This window comes from Aquarana catesbeiana, linkage group LG02 (genome assembly GCF_042186555.1).
Source record: "Aquarana catesbeiana isolate 2022-GZ linkage group LG02, ASM4218655v1, whole genome shotgun sequence".
Lineage (NCBI taxonomy): Eukaryota > Metazoa > Chordata > Amphibia > Anura > Ranidae > Aquarana > Aquarana catesbeiana.
Genome location: NC_133325.1, coordinates 693,391,269 through 693,413,466, shown reverse-complemented (window position 1 = coordinate 693,413,466; position 22,198 = coordinate 693,391,269). Strand labels below are relative to the sequence as shown.

Below are 22,198 nucleotides of genomic sequence, written 5' to 3'. Positions count from 1 at the left end.
CAGCAGTGTAAGCAGGCTTTAACAGAACTTTTCATGTTAGGGGAGCAGACGGAGCCTTTTATGCAGCGTCTCCTTACTCCCAGTGCAGACGAGACTCTGGACCGCATCGTGGGCTGGTTAGATATTTTACACTGAACTAAGGAAACCAGTAGCTGTGTCGTGTTATATCTGTCTCAGTCTCATCAACCTGGGATATCCTCTCTGGATATGGCATGTGATGTCCTGAAGCCATGCATTGCTTTCTGTTCATGACATTACATTGATACACCACTTATAGGTATGCCTATGCTTTCCATCTATGCCTTGTAAGAAGTAGAGTGCTTCTAAAACCGCCTACGACTCTATAGATGTTGTAGCACGTTTTTTCAGCCTTTGGCTAACAATTGCATTCCTCTGGTTGCCCGTTTAACCTTACAGTACTAATTTCTTATGTTTTTCCTTACGCTGGAGACTTAGCATATAGTGTTAACTAATGCAAAGCTCCTTACTTACAATCGGTCCTATTTAATAAGACAGAAAGCAATCTGCAAATTGCAATGACCCCTATCAACCAATCAGCATAAATGTTTTAGCATTTTAATAGTTCAAAAGTGGTGGATGTTGATTTCCGATTGATTTTCTTGGGTTACTGCACTTTGTCATTGCTCTGATTAGCTACTTTAATAAAGTGTAGATGCCATATTTTGCATGCTTATCAGATATTATTTTGTGAATTGAAGCTCACCACTCATGTAGCCGTTTTTAGCGTGTGCTGTGTATGTGGCACATTGGCAGCACTGCTTAGATACAGGGCATCAGTCACGGGCTGTGCAGTAAATACGGAAGGATAATGACCTAGCCTGTGAACTGCTTGCTTAGAATAGTTTATCTGTTCAGAAATAGCCCATTCCCCTGTAAAGTCTGCAGATGTTTTGCAACGTGACACATAAACTGAACTCTTGTTTCCACAGCACGGGATTTTAGCAGAAATAACTTTGCGAAAGTTGAAATAAAGCTGTAAACCACAAGTATCAGATATGCAAGAATAGTATGAAGTCTGATGATTTATGTCAGTTCCACATCAGAAGGACATGCCTGACTTGTTAACACGCTGCAGCCAATTAGTAAGATTGTAGTTACAGACAGCACAGATCTCCTTACTGGTAATTTGTTCTGCAATTTCTGTAGTGTTTAATTATTAGCAGTGCCAAATCGCTGGTGTCATTCTACACCATTGCCCAGCAGGGGGGATCTTGTTTATACAGGGAATTTTGTACCATTAAACGGTTTTGTGTTTTCTAAAAATGGTTTCAGCCCCTAGGAAGAAACACACAATAGAAATGTAAATTAAAAAATGACAATTTAGAAAAATTACTTGTCAAAATTAGGTTGTTAGAGGGAACAATACCTTTATTTTCCGCTTTCAAAAAACATGCATCCTTATTTTAAAGGAAACCCCTACCAGGTAACTATGTAGGTGAACCCTTTGCTGAACCCTCATTTGCTTAGTTGTCCAATTAAAAAGGCTTTTAAGTTTTCTGATTTCACTGACCTGCAGTCCCTTGAAAAAGTATTCATACCCCTTGAAATTTTCCACATTTTCTCATGTTACAACCAAAAACATAAATGTATTTTATGTGATAGACCAACAACAAAGTGGCACATTATTGTGAAGTGGAAGGAAAGTTATAAATGGTTTTCCAAATTTTTTACAAATAAATATCTGAAAAGTGTGGCGTACATTTGTATTCAGCCCCCTTTACTCCTTAGTGAACAAGCCGCATCATGAAGGCCCAGGAACACACCAGACAGGTCAGGAATAAAGTTGTTGAGAAGTTTAAAGCATGGTTAGGTTATGAAAAAATATCCCAAGCTTTGAACATCTCACAGAGCACTGTTCAATCCATCATCCCAAAATGGAAAGAGTATGGCACAACTGCAAGCCTACAAAGACATGGCCGTCCACCTAAACTGACAGGCCGGGAAAAGAGAGCATTAATAATAGAAGCAGCCAAGAGGCCCATTGTAACTCTGGAGGAGTTGCAGAGATCCACAGATCAGGTGGGAGAATCTGTCCACAGGACAACTATTAAGCCCGATTTCACACATGTGCGGTGCGAATTGAAGCTCAGGTTTCACTGGGAAGATAAAAATCTGTTGTTCAAAGGCTTCTCTGCGTTCTCTGCAGATCAGTGAGCAGGGAGAGGAGGGGGAGGGGGAGGTGTAGTGAGGAGAAGGAAAAAAATCCTTGTTCAGAACGCAATGCATCTGCGAATCAGATGCGTTCCCATAGGAGGTAATGGGCTTGTAATTCGCACCGAAATGCCCAAAAAATGCACACATTTTTTGTGCAATGCGCAGTGCGAATGCAACGCACATATGTGAACCAGATACATTCAAATGAATGTATTTTAAAATGTCCTGCGAATTGAATGCGGTGTAAGCTGCATCTAATTCGCATAGATGTGAACCCGGGCTAAAAGTGCACTCCACAAATCTGGCCTTTATGGAAGCGTGGCAAGAAGAAAGCTATTTTTGAAAGATAACAATAAGAAGTCCATTTTGCAGTTTGCGAGTAGCCGTGTGGGGGACACAGCAAGCGTGGAAGAAGGTACTCTGGTCAGATGAGACCAAAATGAACTTTTTGGTCTAAAAGCAAAATGCTATGTGTGGCGGAAAATGAACACTGCACATCACCCTGAACATATCATCCCCACCATGAAACATGGTGGTGGCAGCATTATGTTGTGGGGATGCTTTTCTTCAGCAGGATCAGGGAAGCTGGTCAGAGTTGATGGGAAGATAGATGGACCTAAATACAGGGCAATCTTAGAAGAAAACCTGTTAGAGTCTGGAAAAGATTTGAGACTGGGGTGAAGGTTTACCTTCCAGCAGGACAATGACACTAAACATACAGCCAGAGCTACAATGGAATGCTTTAGCTCAAAGCATATTCATGTGTTAGAATGGTCCAGTCAAAGTCCAGACCTAAATCAAATTGAGAATCTGTGGCAAGGCTTGAAAATTGCTGTTCATAGACGCTCTCCATCCAAACTGACAGAGCTTGAGCTATTTTGCAAATAAGAATGGGCAAACATATCACTATTTTTGATGTGCGAAGCTAGTAGAGACATACCCAAAAAGACTTGCAGCTGTAATTGCAGCAAAATGTGGTTCTACAATGTATTGACTCAGGGGGGCTGAATACAAATGCATGCCACACTTTTCAGATATCTATTTGTAAAAAAATTTGGAAAACCATTTATCATTTTCCTTCCACTTCACAATTATGTGCCACTTTGTGTTGGTCTATCACATAAAATCCCAATAAAGTACATTTACATTTTTGGTTGTAACATGACAAAATGTGGAAAATGTCAAGGGGTATGAATACTTTTTCAGGGTACTGTATAGCAAGTGTGTAGCCTAAAAACATAGCGGTAATTAGCATTTTCCAGAGGAAGTCACCAATGGCAGCCACTATATTTCCCTTTGTACCAGTTTCCTTTAATTCACTATAGCTGATTCGTCTGTGCCCACCTGCACATTTTTTGTGCTTTCTGTTTGATAAATTAGTATATAAAAATAACGATTTAGTAGCATTTAAAAATAATAGTTTATAATTTGCAGTGACCTCAATGTGATTACTTTGATTTAAAAAAAAAAAAAGAAGTTGTGATTGGTTTCTATGAGTGCACATTGCCTCATTAAAAAGGCCAATATTTGGAGTTCATATTATAAGTTTTAATGTCCCTATTTTCTTAGCTGTACCTATGATGATTATTATTATTATTATTATACAGGATTTATATAGTGCCGACAGTTTACGCAGCACTTTACAACATTAGGGCAGACAGTACAAGTACAATACAATTCAATACAGGAGGAATCAGAGGGCCCTGCTTGTTAGAGCTTACAATCTCGGAGGGAGGGTCAAGTTATACATAAGGGTAATAGCTGTGGGGGATGAGCTAATGGAGAAAATAGTGCAGTTGTTAGATGGAGGCAGGATAGGCTTCACTGAAGAGGAAAGTTTTCAGGGATCGCCTAAAAGTGGATAAATTTGGAGACAGTCTGACAGATTGGGTTAGGGAATTCCAGAGGATGGGCGAGGCTGGGGAGAAGTCCTGGAGGCGGATATGGGAGGAGGTGATGAGGGAGCTAGAGAGCAGGAGGTCTTGGGAGGAACGGAGATGGCGATTAGGTTGGTATTTTGAGACTAGGTTAGTGATGTAGCTGGGGGCAGAGTTGTGGATGGCTTTGTAACTTATTGTTAGTATTTTGAATTAAATTCGTTGGGCGAGTGGTAGCCAATGGAGGGATTGGCAGAGAGGGGTAGCAGACACTGAGCGGTTTGTAAGGTGGATGAGTCTGGCAGCAGAATTCATGATGGACTGAAGGGGGGATAGTCTGTTTAAAGGTAAGCCAATGAGGAGTGAGTTGCAGTAGTCAAGGCGAGAGATAACCAGGGAGTGAATCGGGAGCTTTGTGGTTTCATTGGTTAGAAAGGGACGTAGTTTAGAGATGTTGCGGGGGTTGAGGCTGCAAGATTTGGAAAGTGATTGGATGTGGGGCCGAAAGGAGAGTTCAGAATCCAGGATAACACCTAGCACCCTGACATGTGAGGAGGGGTGGATAGTTGTGCCATTGCTCTTGACATACAAATCAGGGGAAGAGGCACGTGGGGGAGGAAATATTATAAGCTCGGTTTTGGACAAGTTGAGTTTGAGGAAGTGGTGTGACATCCATACAGATATGTCGGTTAGTAAGTTAGTGATGCGTGATGGAGTGAGTTGAGGGGTGGAGAGATAGATTTGTGTGTCGTTAGCATAGAAATTATATTGAAAGCCGTGAGAGGCTATGAGCTGACCCAGGGAAGAGGTGTAGATTGAAAATAAGAGAGGTCCAAGAACAGAACCTTGGGGGACCCCAACAGAGTAGGGAAGAGGAGTGGAGGAAGTAGAATTGTAAGTGACACTGAAGGTGTGTTGGGATAGGTAGGATGAGAGCCACTGAAGAGCACAGTCACGGAGACTGAGGGAGTAAAGTTTTTTGAGGAGGAGGGGGTGGTCAACCGTGTCAAAGGCAGCTGAAAGATCCAGAAGTGGGAGTACAGAATAGTGTCCGTTGGTTTTTGCAGTTAGTAGGTCATTTGTGAGTTTTAAAAGAGCAGTTTCTGTGGAGTGTTGAGGGCGAAATCCAGATTGAAGGGGATCAAGAAGGTTGTTTTTAATGAGGTGGTCACTCAGTTGGTTGTAAACAAGGCGTTTAGAGGAAAAGGGGAGCAAGGAGATAGGGCGTAGGTTGTTAAGATTGGTAGGGTCCAAGGACGGCTTTTTGAGTATGGGGGTGACCAGTGCATGTTTTAGAGCATCGGGGAAGATGCCAGAGGTGAGGGAGAGATTGAAGATGTGGGTTAGAAAGTGTAGGATGGAGTCAGAGGGCGACCGTAGGATTTGAGAGGGAATAGGGTCCAGTGGACAGGTGGTTAGGTGGGCGATAGAAAGGAGTTTAGCAACTTCATCTGTAGTAGCAGATTTAAATAGGGGGAGTGTCAATTGTACCTATTGACATGGGGTCTTAGCTGGGGGAGATACCTGTAGAATGGAGATTTCATCACGGATTGTATCAATCTTGTTTTTGAAGTGATTATCGATTTCCTGGGCAGTGAGTAAGTCAGTTTGTGGAGGCGGTGGAGGACAAAGTAGAGAGTTGAAGGTAGAGAAGAGTTTACGGGGATTGGATGAAAAGGTGTTAATAAGAGTTGTAAAATAAGCTTGCTTGGCAGAGTGGAGGAAAGAATAGTATTTTTGGAGGGCAGATTTGTATTGGTTGAAGTCTTTGAGAGACTTATAGGGCGTACACACGGTCGGACTTTGTTCGGACATTCCGACAACAAAATCCTAGGATTTTTTCCGACGGATGTTGGCTCAAACTTGTCTTGCATACACACGGTCACACAAAGTTGTCGGAAAATCCGATCGTTCTAAACGCGGTGACATAAAACATGTACGTCGGGACTATAAACGGGGCAGTGGCCAATAGCTTTCATCTCTTTATTTATTCTGAGCATGCGTGGCACTTTGTCCGTCGGATTTGTGTACACACGATCGGAATTTCCGACAACGGATTTTGTTGTCGGAAAATTTTATCTCCTGCTCTCCAACTTTGTGTGTCGGAAAATCCGATGGAAAATGTCCGATGGAGCCCACACACGGTCGGAATTTCCGACAACATGCTCCGATCGGACATTTTCCATCGGAAAATCCGACCGTGTGTACGGGGCATTAGTCTTGTGCCACAGATGCTCAAGAGCGCGACTACGTTTTTTGAGAATTTTAGTGTCATCTGTTTGCCAGGGTTGTAGGGGTCGAGGCCTGATTCTGCGTGATTCATCTATGATGAGATTCAGAGTTGGTCAGATGCTGACAACCGGAGGTACAAGGCAATGTGACACCTGCCTAATCGGGGACGTTTGTAGGAAGTTGTTCCTTAAAATCACCAAACAGGATATGCACTGCAGGACTCCTAGAGCTACATTTACTTAAAATGGTCATCTGGAAAGTTAACATAAAGCTTTTTCCTGCCAACGGAATCATTCACAGAGGAAGGGCGGACATTGCAGGACATAGCTGCATTTAGTACAGCAGTACTGTATTAGTGATTGTAATTACTGTTAACCAGGAAACCTCACAATGACCAGTGATTACCAGTAGTCTCTATTTTCCTTTTCCTCTGACCTGCTAAAACTTACTGGTGCCTCTGTGGATCTGTCTTATAATAAATGTTGTCCCAACTAAAAGGAAAAATGGTTCTTGTAAAAATGTAGCATGGTAACTAGAGAGGACAGCCTGCATATGCATGTTTTTATAATCCTGGCAATGCCCAGTGGCATTGCCAATATCACACTATTGTGAAAAGTCCTTGGGCTAGTAACCAGGTGTTATCAGAGCACCTAATCTGCAGCCTGTGATTCTGTGGACCAGGTATTCACATCTGCACAAGTCTTCCTACAGCCTAATTATGCATGTGCCAGATGCAGTTGAATTCTGTAGTCATTCAGAAAGATCTAGAACTTCAAGCAAAGAAATGTAGATATGAGGAGGGGAAATTGCATAGAATGAGTGGCAAGAGCCAGCTGTACTATCTAGACACATTGTAAAAATCTGATTTATGCAAACGGAAAAAGGTCACGGGAAAGTTATATATAAGTGTATATAAGTTGTAACATTTCTGCGAATGTACCTTATCTGCAATTTTGCAGATTCTTTCTCTGCTTGATAGCTGTATATCAGACAGTAAAGTCAGCATTTCTGGTGAGCTATTGTTGCATTAATCTCCTTGTGACAGGTACATTCGAATACCATTTAAGAAACTTCAACTGTGCTAAAGTCAGAATGTTCATCCATGTTTTAAAGACTGACCAACAACTATGCAGAGCTTGAGCCTGCCTGACTGGATAAAAATTGAAGAAATAGTTTAGGTAGGCTTGCACCTTACAAAGTAGAGATTGTACAGTCAGATTGCAATGTGTATGGTGACCTTAAATTGATTGTAAATGATCACTTTGTAAAAGAACGCAATCCATTTAAAATGAAAGGCAAAACACTTTTGTATAGATAAAATAAACAAAAACCTTTTTTTCCCCTTTTTATAAGTGATCACATTCCCTCTGTTCTCAGCTGCATAAGAGCTGGGGGGAGGAGAATCAACAGTACACTGATCTTCCCAGTAAATGGCTGTGCAGGGGGGGTGTCAGGACCAGTCTGATCATTGGAGGAGAGCAGGCTGATTTTCCAGCATAGCTAGATAACTGACCACAGGGTGTTCTCCTGCTTAGTGTGGTCTGTTTTTAATAGGGATACAAGGGGACTAGCAGGAATGTGAGGGATTTCAAACAAAGGAAGCGATACAAAGAGAACAGGATACTTTCCTATACAAGTACATGGTACAGCAAACCCCTATCAGGAATATGAACTGTTGGGGTAGCAGACACTTAAAAGCTGACCAAATGTTCCAGCACACAAAGTGTGTTCATGCGAAGGCTGGGTAAACTTAGCTAATTAGTGGCTCTATGTGAACACACTTTTCTGGGTGGTGAAGCTTGCCTGGAATATGTGTTAGCTGGGTATCAGAACTAAGGGCTGTGCCCGAGTTAGGCCTGCTTCTTTCTCCCTATAATTTTGAGAACACAAAAGCAGCTTGAAGCAGAGCAAATGCAGGTCAGGAGGAGGTTAAAGAGGCAAGTCATTGACACCCCCATTGGGAGCAATTTTGCTTTTTTGCTTTTTGCTCTTTTAACATGCTCACATGCCCAGCAAATCCAGCATTGGTCCTGCTTTGATCATCTGCCGCACACAGGGTCCTGTCTTGCCATCTTCTTTCCTTATGTCAGTGCAAACCAACCTTCTCTTCCAAGTTCTAACATCTGACCCCCTGATGATGTAGCGCCAGGTCTGCCCCCCAGCCACGGAATGGAAGTCAGATACCCCAGGAGATGGTGAGGTGAGAATGGTGGCAGCAGTGGGTGATGTGGAACTAATTCCTAACCCTGCCCCAAAAAAGGTTAAAAAGTAAGCCTTATTAGTATGTAGAGGGTGAGGGGTTGCAATGCTGCAGTCGTTTTTTGCTGTGAAGGTCTACAACTGCTGATCACATTGCACCAGTCAATGAATTCTCTAAGAATCCTCTCATATTGATATTAGAAGCATGCTGCATTTGAACTTCGACAAAAACATTTAACTGGCAGTTATGTCAAGACATCTATGGTGAGGGTGAAGGTAAATAAATTAAAGCGGGGTTCCATTGAAAAGGGGAAGTTCTGCTTAAGACATCCACCGCCCCCACCCCACCCCCTCCTCCTCTGCCTAACTTTGCATGTAATTTTGGAGGGGAGAGGAGTGGGCACCTAGTTTTGACAGGTACCCGCTCCCACTTTCATTTAGATCGCCTAGGCAATCCAAACGGAAGTTCCCCCCCCCCCCCCCCCCCTCCCCGTAATCTTCTGGGACACATCACCGGTCACAGAAGACTACGGGACCATCCACAAAGCGCAGCATGACTTGTGCATGCAAAGTGGGCAACCGGGTGTGAAGCTGAAAGTCGCACAGCCGGCTGCCCATAGTTGCTTGCGCCTGGAACTTGGAGGCTAGTGAACTAGCCTGGGTAAGAACAGTGCTGGATCATTGGACAGGTAAGTGTTCATTTAATAAAAGGATTTGTAGCTGCTGACAAATTATTATTTTTTTACAGACTGGACAGGCACTTTAAATTGTATGTAAGCTAGGTATAGACGTACAGCGGGTTGAATGGAAAAAAAGCTGACAGATCCCCCACATCCACACAAGCGATGTTGATGCAGGGATCTCTCCAGCTTTTCTATTGTTTTCTGACGGGGGGGACTGCCCCCAACCCCATCAGAATATACAGATCAGCGCTTCCAGCCATCGATTGCACACACTGAATGCTGGTTTTCCAGCATGACTGTTTGACAGAAGCCAGTCATCAGGCAGAGGTACTCGTACTGAAATTTGGCCAGTTCAGCAGGTGTGTACCAGACTTTGGATTATAGGTCAGCTTTAAACTGAGTGGGCTGATTGGTTTTCATAATGTCACTGTTTCCTAAGTGGGTTTAGCATTCTCTTGTAAAAAGGAGCTGCTGTTGCATAAATGAAGCCTCAGGGAGAAGCAGCCATATTCTATTGTCAAAGGATAAACTCTCTACAGTAAAAGATCAATCTCTGTAAAGCACATGTAAGTGTGCTATTTTACTTTAGGATAGTTTATATGTTTTGCATTCCTGACCTTTAGAACACATGAACAAACAGAGGTGGGCTGGTATGAGCACTGTACATATCCAATCAGCCATTAGCACTAAACCTCTTTGGCCTGGGTGGTGTGAAGAATTAAGTTTCCTGGGATGGCAGGGCGTAGTTGAGTGTATGAATATGCTTTTGTTTTCTCTGCTCCTTGCAGCAGCTGGGAAAACAAAAAGTGATTTTAATATGAGCTGTGTAATTACAGACTGGATGTCCAGAGAAACAGACTAGTGCTGACGGTGCAGGGCTTGCCACACAGCGAGAGCAGGTGTTCTGATCTCTGCACCAGGGGGGCGGCTGACTTGTTGTCTTTGGATAAAACAAGAATTTTTCCTGTCCCTCTCCACCACCAAGAGCGCTTGCTCCCATGCCATCCTTTATACTATAGAACACCCAAAATATTGTCAATTGCTTGGTATTTGGCCATTATTACATTTGTTAGGCCAATGTTCTTTAAACTTTGACCTTTTGAAAAAGAGAATGTTACGCTTCTTAAACAGCACAGCAGATTTTTCACTTACTGCTGTTGATGGTGGTGATGGATTCCAGCTGTAATACAGTTACTGCCAGCCTTAATAGTAGGAGCTCCTTACTAATAGTATTGTTATGTGGAGGGATGGGAAACGGTACCTTAGGCTTGTGCAGTTTTTCAATCAAGTTAGGCCCCTTTCACACCATAATACGATGCAGGAAATCTGCATTCCTTGTACCTTTCTAGCAACCCATTCAGAAACACATTGCAGTTGTATGTTGTCACCGACACCCCAAAAGCGAGTTGCAAATGTTTGCCTGCATTGGATCATGCGGTACAAAAGTACCACGCAATGTAGTTGCAGTGCATTTATAAAAGTTAGTGCATGTACTACTGTTGGTGTGGTGAGGTGTGATTTAAGCCCATTCAAAATGAATGGGCTCAAATCACACCGCACATAACCGAGTGTAAATCGAATAGGAATGCGTACTGCCTAGGAACTGGTGCCCAAACCCGCTATCTGCTATAGGGAGCTTGGTAAGTTGCTAAGCAGTATACAAAAGACCAGAAGAGTGGGAGCTTTGTCCTTCAATCTTTATTTAATCTTTAAGTAATCTTACCATAGGTAATAAGGTAGTAAGACCGTAGGGACATCCCAAAGCAGTGACCATCGAGGGGCGGGAAAAAACAAAAGAAAGCTGCCAAATACCTTGCTGCCAAAACACATTCCTGAAGATGCAGCAATATCCACCTTGTCGAACTTAAAGTAAAGATGTGAACAGATGACCCAGATGACCCGGTAGCCACTTTACAGACCTGAGAAATGGACACATAATGATGAACTAGCAGATGGGGGTTTTGGCCACCAGTAGGGGCTGTCCCTAGGTAGTTCTTTGTTTTTATGCCTAGTGTCCTACACTTGGAAGTGGCCCTTATAACCCTATGGTCAAGATTCCATGTGTGTCCTTCAGTGAACAAAAGAAAAAACATGCTTATTCTAAAGATTGTTAGCCCGAGTGTGCTTCTGTCTTTAAAGTGTACTTGTTCCAAACCTCGTCAATGTTAACTGTGTATAAAATAAATTTAAATTTGCCAAAGACGACTTGCATAAGGAAAGTCATGATTTGCATTTAAGTTTAGCTATATCTCTGAATCTTCTGTTTTTCACACATGAATTTTATAGCAGATAATCTCTGCTTATGCATTTTCTGTTTTTTTTATTTTTTTTATGCTCAGTTTGAATTGCCCAGGTTTTTAAAAAAATATACTGTAAAAAGAAGCTATTGGTAGTTTAAAGTAATAGACTTGCCCAGCAGCAGGGACCACTGTTGCACTGAAAGCTACCTTCAGTTCACCCTGGTTTCACTTTATTAGCAATGGCTAGACTACGCTGCCATTACGCTATTTAAGAGTTACCCTGCCCATCTAGAACTAAGCCCCTCCTACTGCCACATCCTTTGAGAGGACATCTAAGGCCATTAGGTGTATTTTCATTAGACAGGGGTCCAGTGGATGGGTAGTACTTAGACCTGTGGTCGAAGAACTTGAACCCTACAGTAAAGTCCATGGATCACAGTCCAAATATTTTTCTGTAATTACAACAATGAATTAGGACATGACACTTTTATATTTATGTATACGAGTATCCACAGTGCCACCCAGTGGTTTAATTTTCCAACTATACAAGGTTAAAAAAACAGGACCAGAGGAACACAAAGAATATGCTTTCTGGCTAACCAATGTAATATCATGCAACGTTTAATGACAATTGTTAGACAGTATATTTGCTGGCCTACAAGTTTGCTCTAAAGTCCAACTCTACCAGTATAGGAAATAAGGAGACGCAGATCGCTATAAAAACCTAAACAAAAAACCATCCTGCACCTTCATCTTTAAACAATAAGTTCACCTTTTGTAACATGTTACAAGTTACACCAGTAGTTGGGGTGTAACGTGTTACTATACAGAATCTGCCCGCATCCCATGATCCCCTTTGTGACAGTGGGTGGGGGGCGGGTTATCGTACCCACTGTCACAATTTAAAAACAACTCCGCACAGAGATCTGTGAGCTTCAAGTCTTGCCTGTACTTACAGCAAACAGCTTGTAGCTCTAAATGAACTGCAAGGGCATTGACACTTCCTGCACTTCATTAACCGTCTGCTGGTACAGGAGTTATGGGTAGACAGCTGTACTGCGTGTCTGCAGGAGCCTGGCATTGCAGCTGCGATCCACTAATCATGTGTAGAATGCTTTGCATGCTGCAGTGTAAAAAAAAAAAGCATATTTTTTTTTAACTGCAACATCATGTGCATTTATTTGTTTTTTTGGGGGTAAAAAAAGGAGTAAACTTGGCCTTTAACTCCCTGAGAAGAGTTCAAGATTAACAGAGATACTGTGAAAATCCAATATTGCAAAAATGGCCAGCACACCAGAAGTTAGAGGAACTTAATCCCCCCATACCTGGTATGTCTTAAAGAGCATACTTACCTGCCCAGCAGATCTAGCATTGTCATGCAGTGATCCTGTTTGGGTGTCAGAGCTTTAGTCCCATGCCACCTGTTCAGCAGGCTGCCTCTACCTCTTTGGGGTGGTACATGCAGCTCCTGCCACCCAGATGCTCTGTGAATAGGCCCCCTCAGCCTCTTGGAATACGTGATGAGGTTATCTCAGGAGGCTGCTGGAGCATGGCACGTCATTCTGGCCTACGCCACCTGACAAAGGAAAGAATAAAGCCGAAATACTTTCCACCCGAAAAAACACAGAACAAAAAAACAGACTTTTAGTATTGTTGTGGGGTTGAGACAATGGACCCTAAGTCAATTTGCAGAGTAAAGTTCTGCTTTAAGAACCTCAAGTCTTTATTGAGGCCTTAGTTGTAATTGCAGCATAACATGTATATAAGAAAAAGGGTTACCTTGAGAAAGGGAATCATAGTATCTCTGAAACTTCGGTGGTTTCAAATTTTCTTTTGTAAAAGCTAAGTTGTCATTACAACTAAAATCATGGTAAAGACTTGAGTTCTAAGTCAAGGTTTTAACCCTCAGTTATGAGTATATTAGAGCGTAGTATTTAAGATACAATTTTGGGAATCACTTTCTTGACATTGCTGTACAGTCTAAATGCCCGAATCCATTGATACATTTTGATACATGACCATCTGAATGGAGCATGTACTATATCTGCACAGTTGGCAGGTTTGCTGGGAGCTATACCACAAAGTAACCCTAGATTCCCTAAACTTATGAAGCCACACATATAGGGTTTCTGCTACCTGGTTATATTATTGGAAAGGGTTGAGTTGTAAGGAAAAAAACATAATAGCCTCATAGTATAACTTGTCTACAGATAGGGAAAGGAACGCGGCATGTCTGCCATACAGCCGGGTGGAGATCATACAAACTTCCTAACACGTACTACATGTATCGGTTTATGAGAAAACATTTTCTCCCCTCTAATCCCCTATCTCCACTTTTCTCCAACAGTGTGGCTGACAACGCAGAATCACAGCACCCTGGTGACAGAGCGCAGTGCCGTGCCTTTCCTGCCCGTTAACCCCGAGTACTCTGCAACCAGGAATCAGGTAATTTGCTGCCACCCTTCAAACATGTTCTCAATGTCCTAGCGTTGTTGTTTTTAATATGCTGTCACTATTTTGTAAGAAATGTTCACCCATAAGTTTTTTCTATTATCTCTGTCTAGGGGCGTCAGAAATTGGCACGCTTCAATGCTCGTGAATTTGCCACACTGATCATAGATATCCTAAGTGAAGCCAAGAGGCGGCAACAAGGCAAAACATCAGTGATAATCACAGGTGTGATAAATAGTTGAGTTTAGTTTTAACATAAAGTAAAGCTGCCACTAGCCACATAGAAAAACATCCTAAAAAGGGTATTTAGATTGATAGAAATATCTAGGTTGCCATTGCTCTCAACCTCTGAAAATGCTAGTTGTCTGACTTGTCACTCTTTAAAGTGGTTGTAAACCCTTACATATACGCAGTGAAGTGATTGGAATGATACCCAGAGATGAAACACATTCTCCTCAATAAGTTGTACCTGTTTCTCTGTAGTCTTCTCTTCTCTACAGCCCTTCAAAGTGCTGAATTTTAAAGCTTGTGTAAGAGTTCAGAAAAAAAGGAGACGGAGAGTTGAAGTTACACTCTGCAGATGAGGAGAGTTCTGGGAGCGGATTGGAGGGAAGGGACACATCACCGTCACACACCACACAGAAACAGAGCCGAGGCTGTCAATCAGATGGAGATCCCTCTCCTGTCACCTTGTTTCTCTTGGTGTCAGAAAAACTTGTCAGAAGTGATTTATGCTGATAGCGCACTTATAAAGCAGCAAACAGAAAGTGACACTTAGTGCTCTTAATTGAGACAAGTACACAGTATAGAGGGATATGCTTTGTTCATATTTCATGTCTGAGGTTTACAACTCCTTTAAGTCAGTGATCCGAAACAAGTGCAAAATAGGGAATTCACTGGCTGCATGCATGTTCCAGGTCCGTGACTCAGAAAGTTCTGAATTCTGTGGATCTTTTTATCAAACCATATATCACAATTGACTTTTTTTTTATAGACAACCTTGACTATTCTTTGAGGAACAACATCAATGACTGCGATGACCAGCACGACTATGACAGTGTAGCTTCTGATGAAGACACAGACCAGGAGCTGCTGAGGAACTCCAGAAACAACAGAGCCAGAGTAAGAGGATCTAGTGTTGTCTGATAATACAGATGATTCACTGAGGCTAGCTTACTATGTTCACGTTCGTAGGGAAATTCCTCAATGACCCCCACCTATTTCTATATTTAGAACAGTCCCCATTCTACTCTAGTGTAAGGACTTTCCCAAACATCTAAAGCTGGCCAAAGACTAATCAAAATTCTGATCACTGTGTTGCCGTCATGGATCAACAGGACTCGATTGTTTGATTTGAATACTTTTGTGGATCAGTTGTTGCAGCCAATCAGCCGCAGCCGCTGATAAGTGTATTCTGACAGCAGTGGGAGCTGCAGTCATAGTACAATGTCCTGGTCATGTTTTTTTGCATGACTTCTTTAAGAATGTTATGAGAAGTCGTTGATGGAAACTTTCTCCCCCCAATGGGGACATGTAAAGCAATAACAACCTGACAGAGGTATACGCCTTGTCTACTTTATTCAAAAAAGAGGTAAAAAAAAGTTTGGCCAGAGTTCCACTTTAATGTCACTTCCAATAGAGATACCTAATGTCTTTATGTCGAACATAACAAAATTTAGAATGCATAATAAACATAAATAAAAGGGTTAGCTTCCCTCCTCAACCCGGTTGGCTTTTGGACACTGAGATCCCCCTTTCGGCCAATTACCACTGAGGAGGTCCAAACGGAAATGAATTCCCTCTCCACAGGGGCCCAGAGGCCCCAATAGTCTACAGGTAGAATTGTATAAGGAGTATGGTGACATATTGGCCCCTTGGTTGGCTTCCTTTTTTATATATATAATATACCCATTGTCTTGAGGAAGGCGCCCTTCCCCCCTCCATAGCAGATACGCATGTTAGCCTTCTTTATAAACCCACCAAGGACCCTAAATCATGTGCCTCCTATAGGCCTATCGCGCTCCTAAATAAGAACCTCTAAAATACTAACCAAATTACTCACTTTTAGACTTAATTAACCCTTTATTACCATCCATAATAGATTTGGACAAAACTGGCTTCATGGCCCATAAATCTACAGATGTCAATCTCCATAGACTCTTTACAAATCCCCATGCAAATCACGATAATAAGGGCACTAAAGTGGTCGCCTCTCTTGACATTGGGAAGGCGTTTGATACGGTTGAGGTGCATTTCCTGTGGGAGATCCTTTGGAGGATGGGGTTCCCTTTGGTATTCACTTTCTGATCGATGCTGCCTCCTCCCTGCAGGGAGCACTATCTGTCTAAGTTCTCAAGAGTAACATGACTTGGGGTCAATTTGCCCAAATCTCAGCTATTTGCTATTTACCTGGAACCCAAGAGTGCAGCCCCCCTGATCTTCAGCTACAATGGATGGATGAGTATATGTCTCGCCTGATGTTGCACGTTCTATTCCCTTAAATCTGACCTTGGTTGTGCATTCTGTCAAAACTAAACTGAAAGCTTCGGAGAACCTCCCACTGTCCCTCCTAGGCCATCTTAATCTTATAGAAATGAAGATTCACTCCAAATTTAATTATTTGTTCCATAACTCCCCACAGTGTATCCCCAAATCTTTTTTTTCTCAGCGAAATAGAATATTCTCTTTCTTCGTTTGGGGCCCACACCCCCCTTGCTACAAATCATCTACTCTTATGCAGCCTACTTTGCAGGGAGGCCTGGCACTTCCAGATTGATACAAATATTTTATTACAGCCCAATTGGCCACTGCGGTTTGGTGGTTGAAACCAGATCAGTCCAACTCTGCCACCATAATGGAGGCCGCAATGCTGCGTTCTATGGAGGCACTTACTAACCTGCCACTTCGCCTAAAGCCCTTTATGATGTGACCTCCTCTATGCGTACATGGAGCAGGAGAGCAGGCCTCATTTGCAAAAATTTTCCACGAACTACAGTCTCCCCGAATACCCCTTTATAGAACAACCCTTCATTACAACATTTTTTTACACTTCCTGATTCTAAAGGATGGGCCAGATTCAACATTAAATTGGTGTCTGATATCCCCTTGGATTTTTCGTTATATTAATTTAACCATCTAATGTCACAATATAATGTCCCCACCTTACATCTTTTTAGATATTTACAGTTCTCCCATGCTTTCAGAGGCTTGTTTCCCCCTGGTGTGACACAATTGTTTCAACCACATCTGTAAACGGTTCTGCGGTATTAATGTCTGGAGAAACCCACTTCTGTTCTATATGCACATCTTCTCTGGGTTTCCTCCTCTGAACTATCGGTGCTTCGTCAGCGTTGGTCCCACGATGTTCCAGAGCTGGACTCTGAGGGCTGGGATGACATTTGGGATTTCCTGTTTAAAACCCTGGTATCTCTAAGGGACCGCCTTGTACAATATAAGATTGTACATAGGACATATCTCACTCCTTATCGTTTATACAAAATGATGCTTTCCCTTTCCTCGGAATGCTGGCATTGTGATCATACCCTGGGGGATTTAATTCATATTTTTTGGTCCTGCCCAGTGCCCATCTACTAGACACAGGTGCTCTCTGTGGTGAGTGAGATAGTGGGCGTTCCCATTCCTCCAACTCCAAAAGTATGTCTGCTGGGTTTGGTGGAGGATCTGGTACTTAGGGTGGTTGGAAGAAACAGGCTCCACCTCCCTCCTCCCTTTGGAAACAGCATGTTAAAACTGTTCTACCCCTCTATAAAAACACATTTGCATAAAGGCTACCCGAAAAAATATGACAGAGTCTGGGCTAAATGACTGGCTGGCAGAGCCATCCACCACACCGGCTGATTAGGATGTTTATCTCTTTCTTCCTTGGCCCTTTTTAGGGCATCATTGGGACTGTATTGGATTTATATCCTATTTGGGGCTGACACACCGTTATGTTTACCTTGAGCACGAGCCATGTTCGGTAATTGTTTTTACCTTGCCACAATACTGGAGATATCCTTGTTTTATCATATATAGTAATGCTTTAACTGAGCCCGTGTGTGGGCTTACTGGCTAGAGCTGTGTCGAGTTGCTTTCATGTTAAGTACGTTATGTGTATCGTTATATGTCTTTATATGCAAATAAAACAATATTAATTGAAACATAAATGAATAAGGATTCTACATGTACAAACTTTCCATTAAACTTGGTTCATAGAAACCTTTTAAGTTTTCATGTAAATTTCCAGTCCATGCAATGTGAGACCTCAATGTTTCCATTATTCAGAGCATGGATTCCTCAGACCTGTCAGATGGCCCTATTACTTTGCAAGAGTATCTGGAAGTAAAAAAAGCCCTTGCAACATCTGATGCCAAAGTACAGCAGCTAATGAAAGTGAATAATAACTTAAGTGAAGAGCTACGCCGACTTCAGAGAGAGGTGAGACAAGCCTACTATACTTTTTTTCAGACTATAGTGGTGAGTTTTCCAAGAACTCTAGTCCACTTTTCAACAAGATAGCTTTCCTCTGCTGTGTCGAATGACAGACAATGTCTTTCTGTTTCAATATTTTTATTACATTTCAAGAGAGTATGACAAGCAATGGTTTGTCCACGCAGGGGTGATATTGTACAGGCACATACAAAAAAACAGCGTATGTATGTAGAATAATTAATATAACTGTAAACTGTTACCAGTACCAAAGAGGGCCAGGGTAGAGGTAAGGTAAGTATCACAAGCTATGCTGTATTGTCCTCTAAGGGAAATCTGTCTTTGTCTAATAGCCTTCATATCAGGAATGAAGAGAAAAATGAGAAGGAGAAAGACAGAGAGGGCGAGTACCATGAACGCGGGACCTGCACAAGCGAAATTTACAGTCGACCATTGCTAGTTGGGGGCAGGAACAGGCAGGAGTAATTTATCTAAGGGTACAGCCAGTGTCTTTCAACCCTTTTTTGTGAATCCAAACTGTCATGAACACACCCCTTGGGGATGAGTCGTCATAGCAATTCAGACTCTCAGTGCTACTGCCCTGAATGTTGCTGACATGTTATTAAAGTGGTTATAAACCCGCATGAAAAAAAAAAAAAGACCTGCAAGACAAAGGCATAATGAGCTAGTATGCATAGCATACTAAGTCATTATGTAATATTCACCTGAGATTGAAGCCCCCACTGCGGTGCCCGTACACAGCCCCGGCCGGCGACATTTCTCCCCGGCGCTGTGATTGGCCGGAGCTGCGATGACATCACTCCCGCGCACACGTGCCGGAGCCTGTGGTAACAGCACACTCACTGAAGCAAACGGCACGTACGTGCCATTGCTTCATGCGCATGTGCCAATGCCGTTGGCACATGCAGATATGGGGGATATCTCTTAAACCGTGCAGGTTTAGGAGATATCCGGGGTAGCTACAGGTAAGCCTTATTATAGGCTTACCTGTAGAAAAAAGTGGATTGAAAGGGTTTACAACCACTTTAAGGACCACATTTGGTTGCTGCCGGAGGAGAAGAGAAAAGACCTGCGTTGTCATTGAACTAATCATAAGACCCCTAGAAAAAGGGTGTATCATATTTATTTTTTTGTTTGTTTTTAGTACAGTTGGGGCTTCAGAGAAGGGTGAGGGAGGGTCCATTAAAATTTGAGTTCTGCTTTTAGGTCTGTTTGGGAAAAAAAGTCAGCAAGGCGTTAGATGTTGGGTATGGGTGTACCATATGTAAAAACCTAAAGATTTCCTGGTTCTGAGCATGGGACTTGAAGGTTGCATTTTACTTTTTTTTACCTGCAGTATTTCTGAATCATAGATATTGATATCAGCACTTCCATCACCTTGAGTCTAGGTTCTCCTTAAACTGGCCTTATTTACTGCCTGATTGTCATACAATCAAACTGCCAACTGGCTTTTTTTAACAATAATTGAAAAAGGAAAACACTAATGGGGCTAACCATATCTTGGGTTGACCTTTGTGATGGTCAGGGAAAATTGAGTGATCATACAGGAAAGATTGCAGAGGTCTGAAGACCTGATCTTGCTTTAGTCCATCAACTGGACATACCTAATTTAATGGTGTAACTAGTCAATCCAGCAGCTATCAGGGTAGACAGTGCTACTATCAGTCTAAAATTCCATAACATTATCTTTAAACTCATTTTGGACAACCTCTGTTGCTACTAAAAGCATCACTAATGCTCAGTTCTCTACTTTGTAATATATACATAAACCTCGAAAGATATACTGTTAACAGTTTGACATCATGTTTTTGTTTTAATTATTTCTAGGCAAGTAGATGATCCATGGCTTTCATACAGATCACTTTCTGTCTTATCTAATAAAGGTAATTGGTCCTTTGTAATTATATTTTTCCCACAGATTCAGAAATTGCAGTCGGAGAACTCACAGATCCGACATCAGACAGGCCCGTCGCCCCCTCCTCCAACAAACCCAGAGCGAGCAGAGCACCCACTACCCGCTGCCCACCGGCGAGACCGCCAAGCCTTCTCCATGTATGAGCCAGGATCAGCACTTAAACCATTTGGACAATCCACTGATGATCTTAGCAATCGACTTCAGCCATTTCACTCTGGGGTAAATATAAGTAAATAAGTATAAATGTAAACAATGGGAGTTAAATTGTTACAATCCAGTTTTGTAAAGTAAAACACAATTTGCGCTAGGAGGTGATCTATATAAATTTTAGGAATTGTAGCAAACCTTGTAGATTCCTACTTATTTCTGTTTTGGAGAAGTAGCTATTTGTTTCACCATCTCATTCTTCAGGCTGCATTCACACCTGATTATTTCAAAGTCGCGCGTTTTTACTGCGATTTTGTTCAGGTCACCAATGTAAAAGGCAGAACAACGCCTGTAATCTGCCCCAAGCTCATGTTCCTTTTTGAGCTTAGGGTGTTTTTGCTTCAGGTGACAAAACGCTCAGATGTGAACAGGTGCCCTTGAAATGAATGGGATTTTGCTTGTTGGGCGTTTTATGAGCTGAAAATGCTCAGGTGTGAATGCAGCCTAAATGATCAGCCTTCATTACAACTGCCTGAGCAGATCTTGGTGTTCTAATGAGGAAAGCTGCAGCGTTGGCTAGAAGTAAGCAATCCTTTTGGCATTGTATCTCTAAAATTTGACTTTTTTTTTTATCTCAGTGCTTCCCAGACAACTGGGAAAAGGGACCTCGGAGGAAAGCAGTGAGCTAATCCTACAAGGCAGGAAATTACATTTCTGGGGCAATCCCCTCCAGATTGTCATATTGGAAGGAAGTGACATTTTAAAATTTAAGAAGTTTTCAGCTTTTGCAAAAATAATTTTTAATAAACGTAAGAAAAAAAAAAGTTGTTTAAATTTCACAAGGGATCTTGTGCACTTAGCACTTGTCTCCATTAGAACTGAACAGTGGATGTTAAGAAAATAAAATCCTTCTTTTTTTGTCATTACAGGCTGTAGCCCCATCCCTCCTGAAGCCTAGAAATATGGGTGTGGGACAGGGGGGTGAGAGTTATAGCCACCCCCCCACCCACCTCTCTATCCTGTAACTTCTGTCTCCTAAACTCTCCTCTTCAGTTTACACAAAGTCCACAGCTGCAGCCTGCTATTAGTGAAAATAGAGTGGAAACAGCTTGTGTTGTAAATGATTCAAAAACACTTTCATTCACAAAAACACAACAACAGCACACACTGGCTGCTACACTAGTCCAAGATGGCCAATTGTAATACCTGGCTTGTGCTATTGTCAGCTTATGTTTTTGTAAATGAAAACCCTTTTCTCCAGCTGCATCATTCATAACATACAGTTAGGTCCATATATATTTGGACACATGCACAATTTTCATACTTTTGGCTCTGTATGCCACAATAACCAAATTAGAATGAAACAATCTGAATGAATTTGAAGTGCAGACTTTCAGCTTTAATTCAAGGGGTTGAACATAAATATCAAGTACAAACTTTAGGAACTGCAACCATTTTTATACAGCCCCCCCCCCCCCCCCATTTTCAGGGGCTCAAATGTAATTGGACAAATTAATATAATCATAAAATGTTCATTTTTAAAATTTTGTTGAGAATCCTTTACTGGCAATGACTGCCTGAAGCTGGGTTTCCTCCTTTCTGATGCTTTGCCAAGCTCTAACTGCAGCTGTCTTCAGTTGTTCTTGGTTTGTGGGTCTTTCTGCCTTTAGTTTTGCCTTTAGCAAGTGAAATGCATGCTCAATTGGGTTGAAATCAGGTGATTGACTCGGCCATTGCAGAATATTCCACTTCTTTTCCTTCAAAAGCTCCTGGGTTGCTTTTGCAGTGTGTTTTGGATCATTGTCCATCTGTACTATGAAGCGCCGTCCA

The 22,198-nt window shown here is 42.1% G+C and overlaps 1 protein-coding gene across 3 annotated transcripts in view; it reads left to right on the top strand.

The window, feature by feature from the left end:
- The window catches only part of GIT1 (GIT ArfGAP 1), a 249,322-nt gene that overhangs the window by 194,886 nt on the left and 32,238 nt on the right, over positions 1–22,198 (top strand). For all 3 annotated transcript variants that reach the window (XM_073616833.1, XM_073616835.1, XM_073616834.1), the window contains 5 exons: positions 13,754–13,851; positions 13,971–14,082; positions 14,852–14,979; positions 18,142–18,294; positions 20,225–20,440. In XM_073616833.1, the coding sequence (XP_073472934.1) occupies positions 13,754–13,851; positions 13,971–14,082; positions 14,852–14,979; positions 18,142–18,294; positions 20,225–20,440 (707 nt within the window). The remainder of the gene's footprint in view (positions 1–13,753; positions 13,852–13,970; positions 14,083–14,851; positions 14,980–18,141; positions 18,295–20,224; positions 20,441–22,198) is intronic.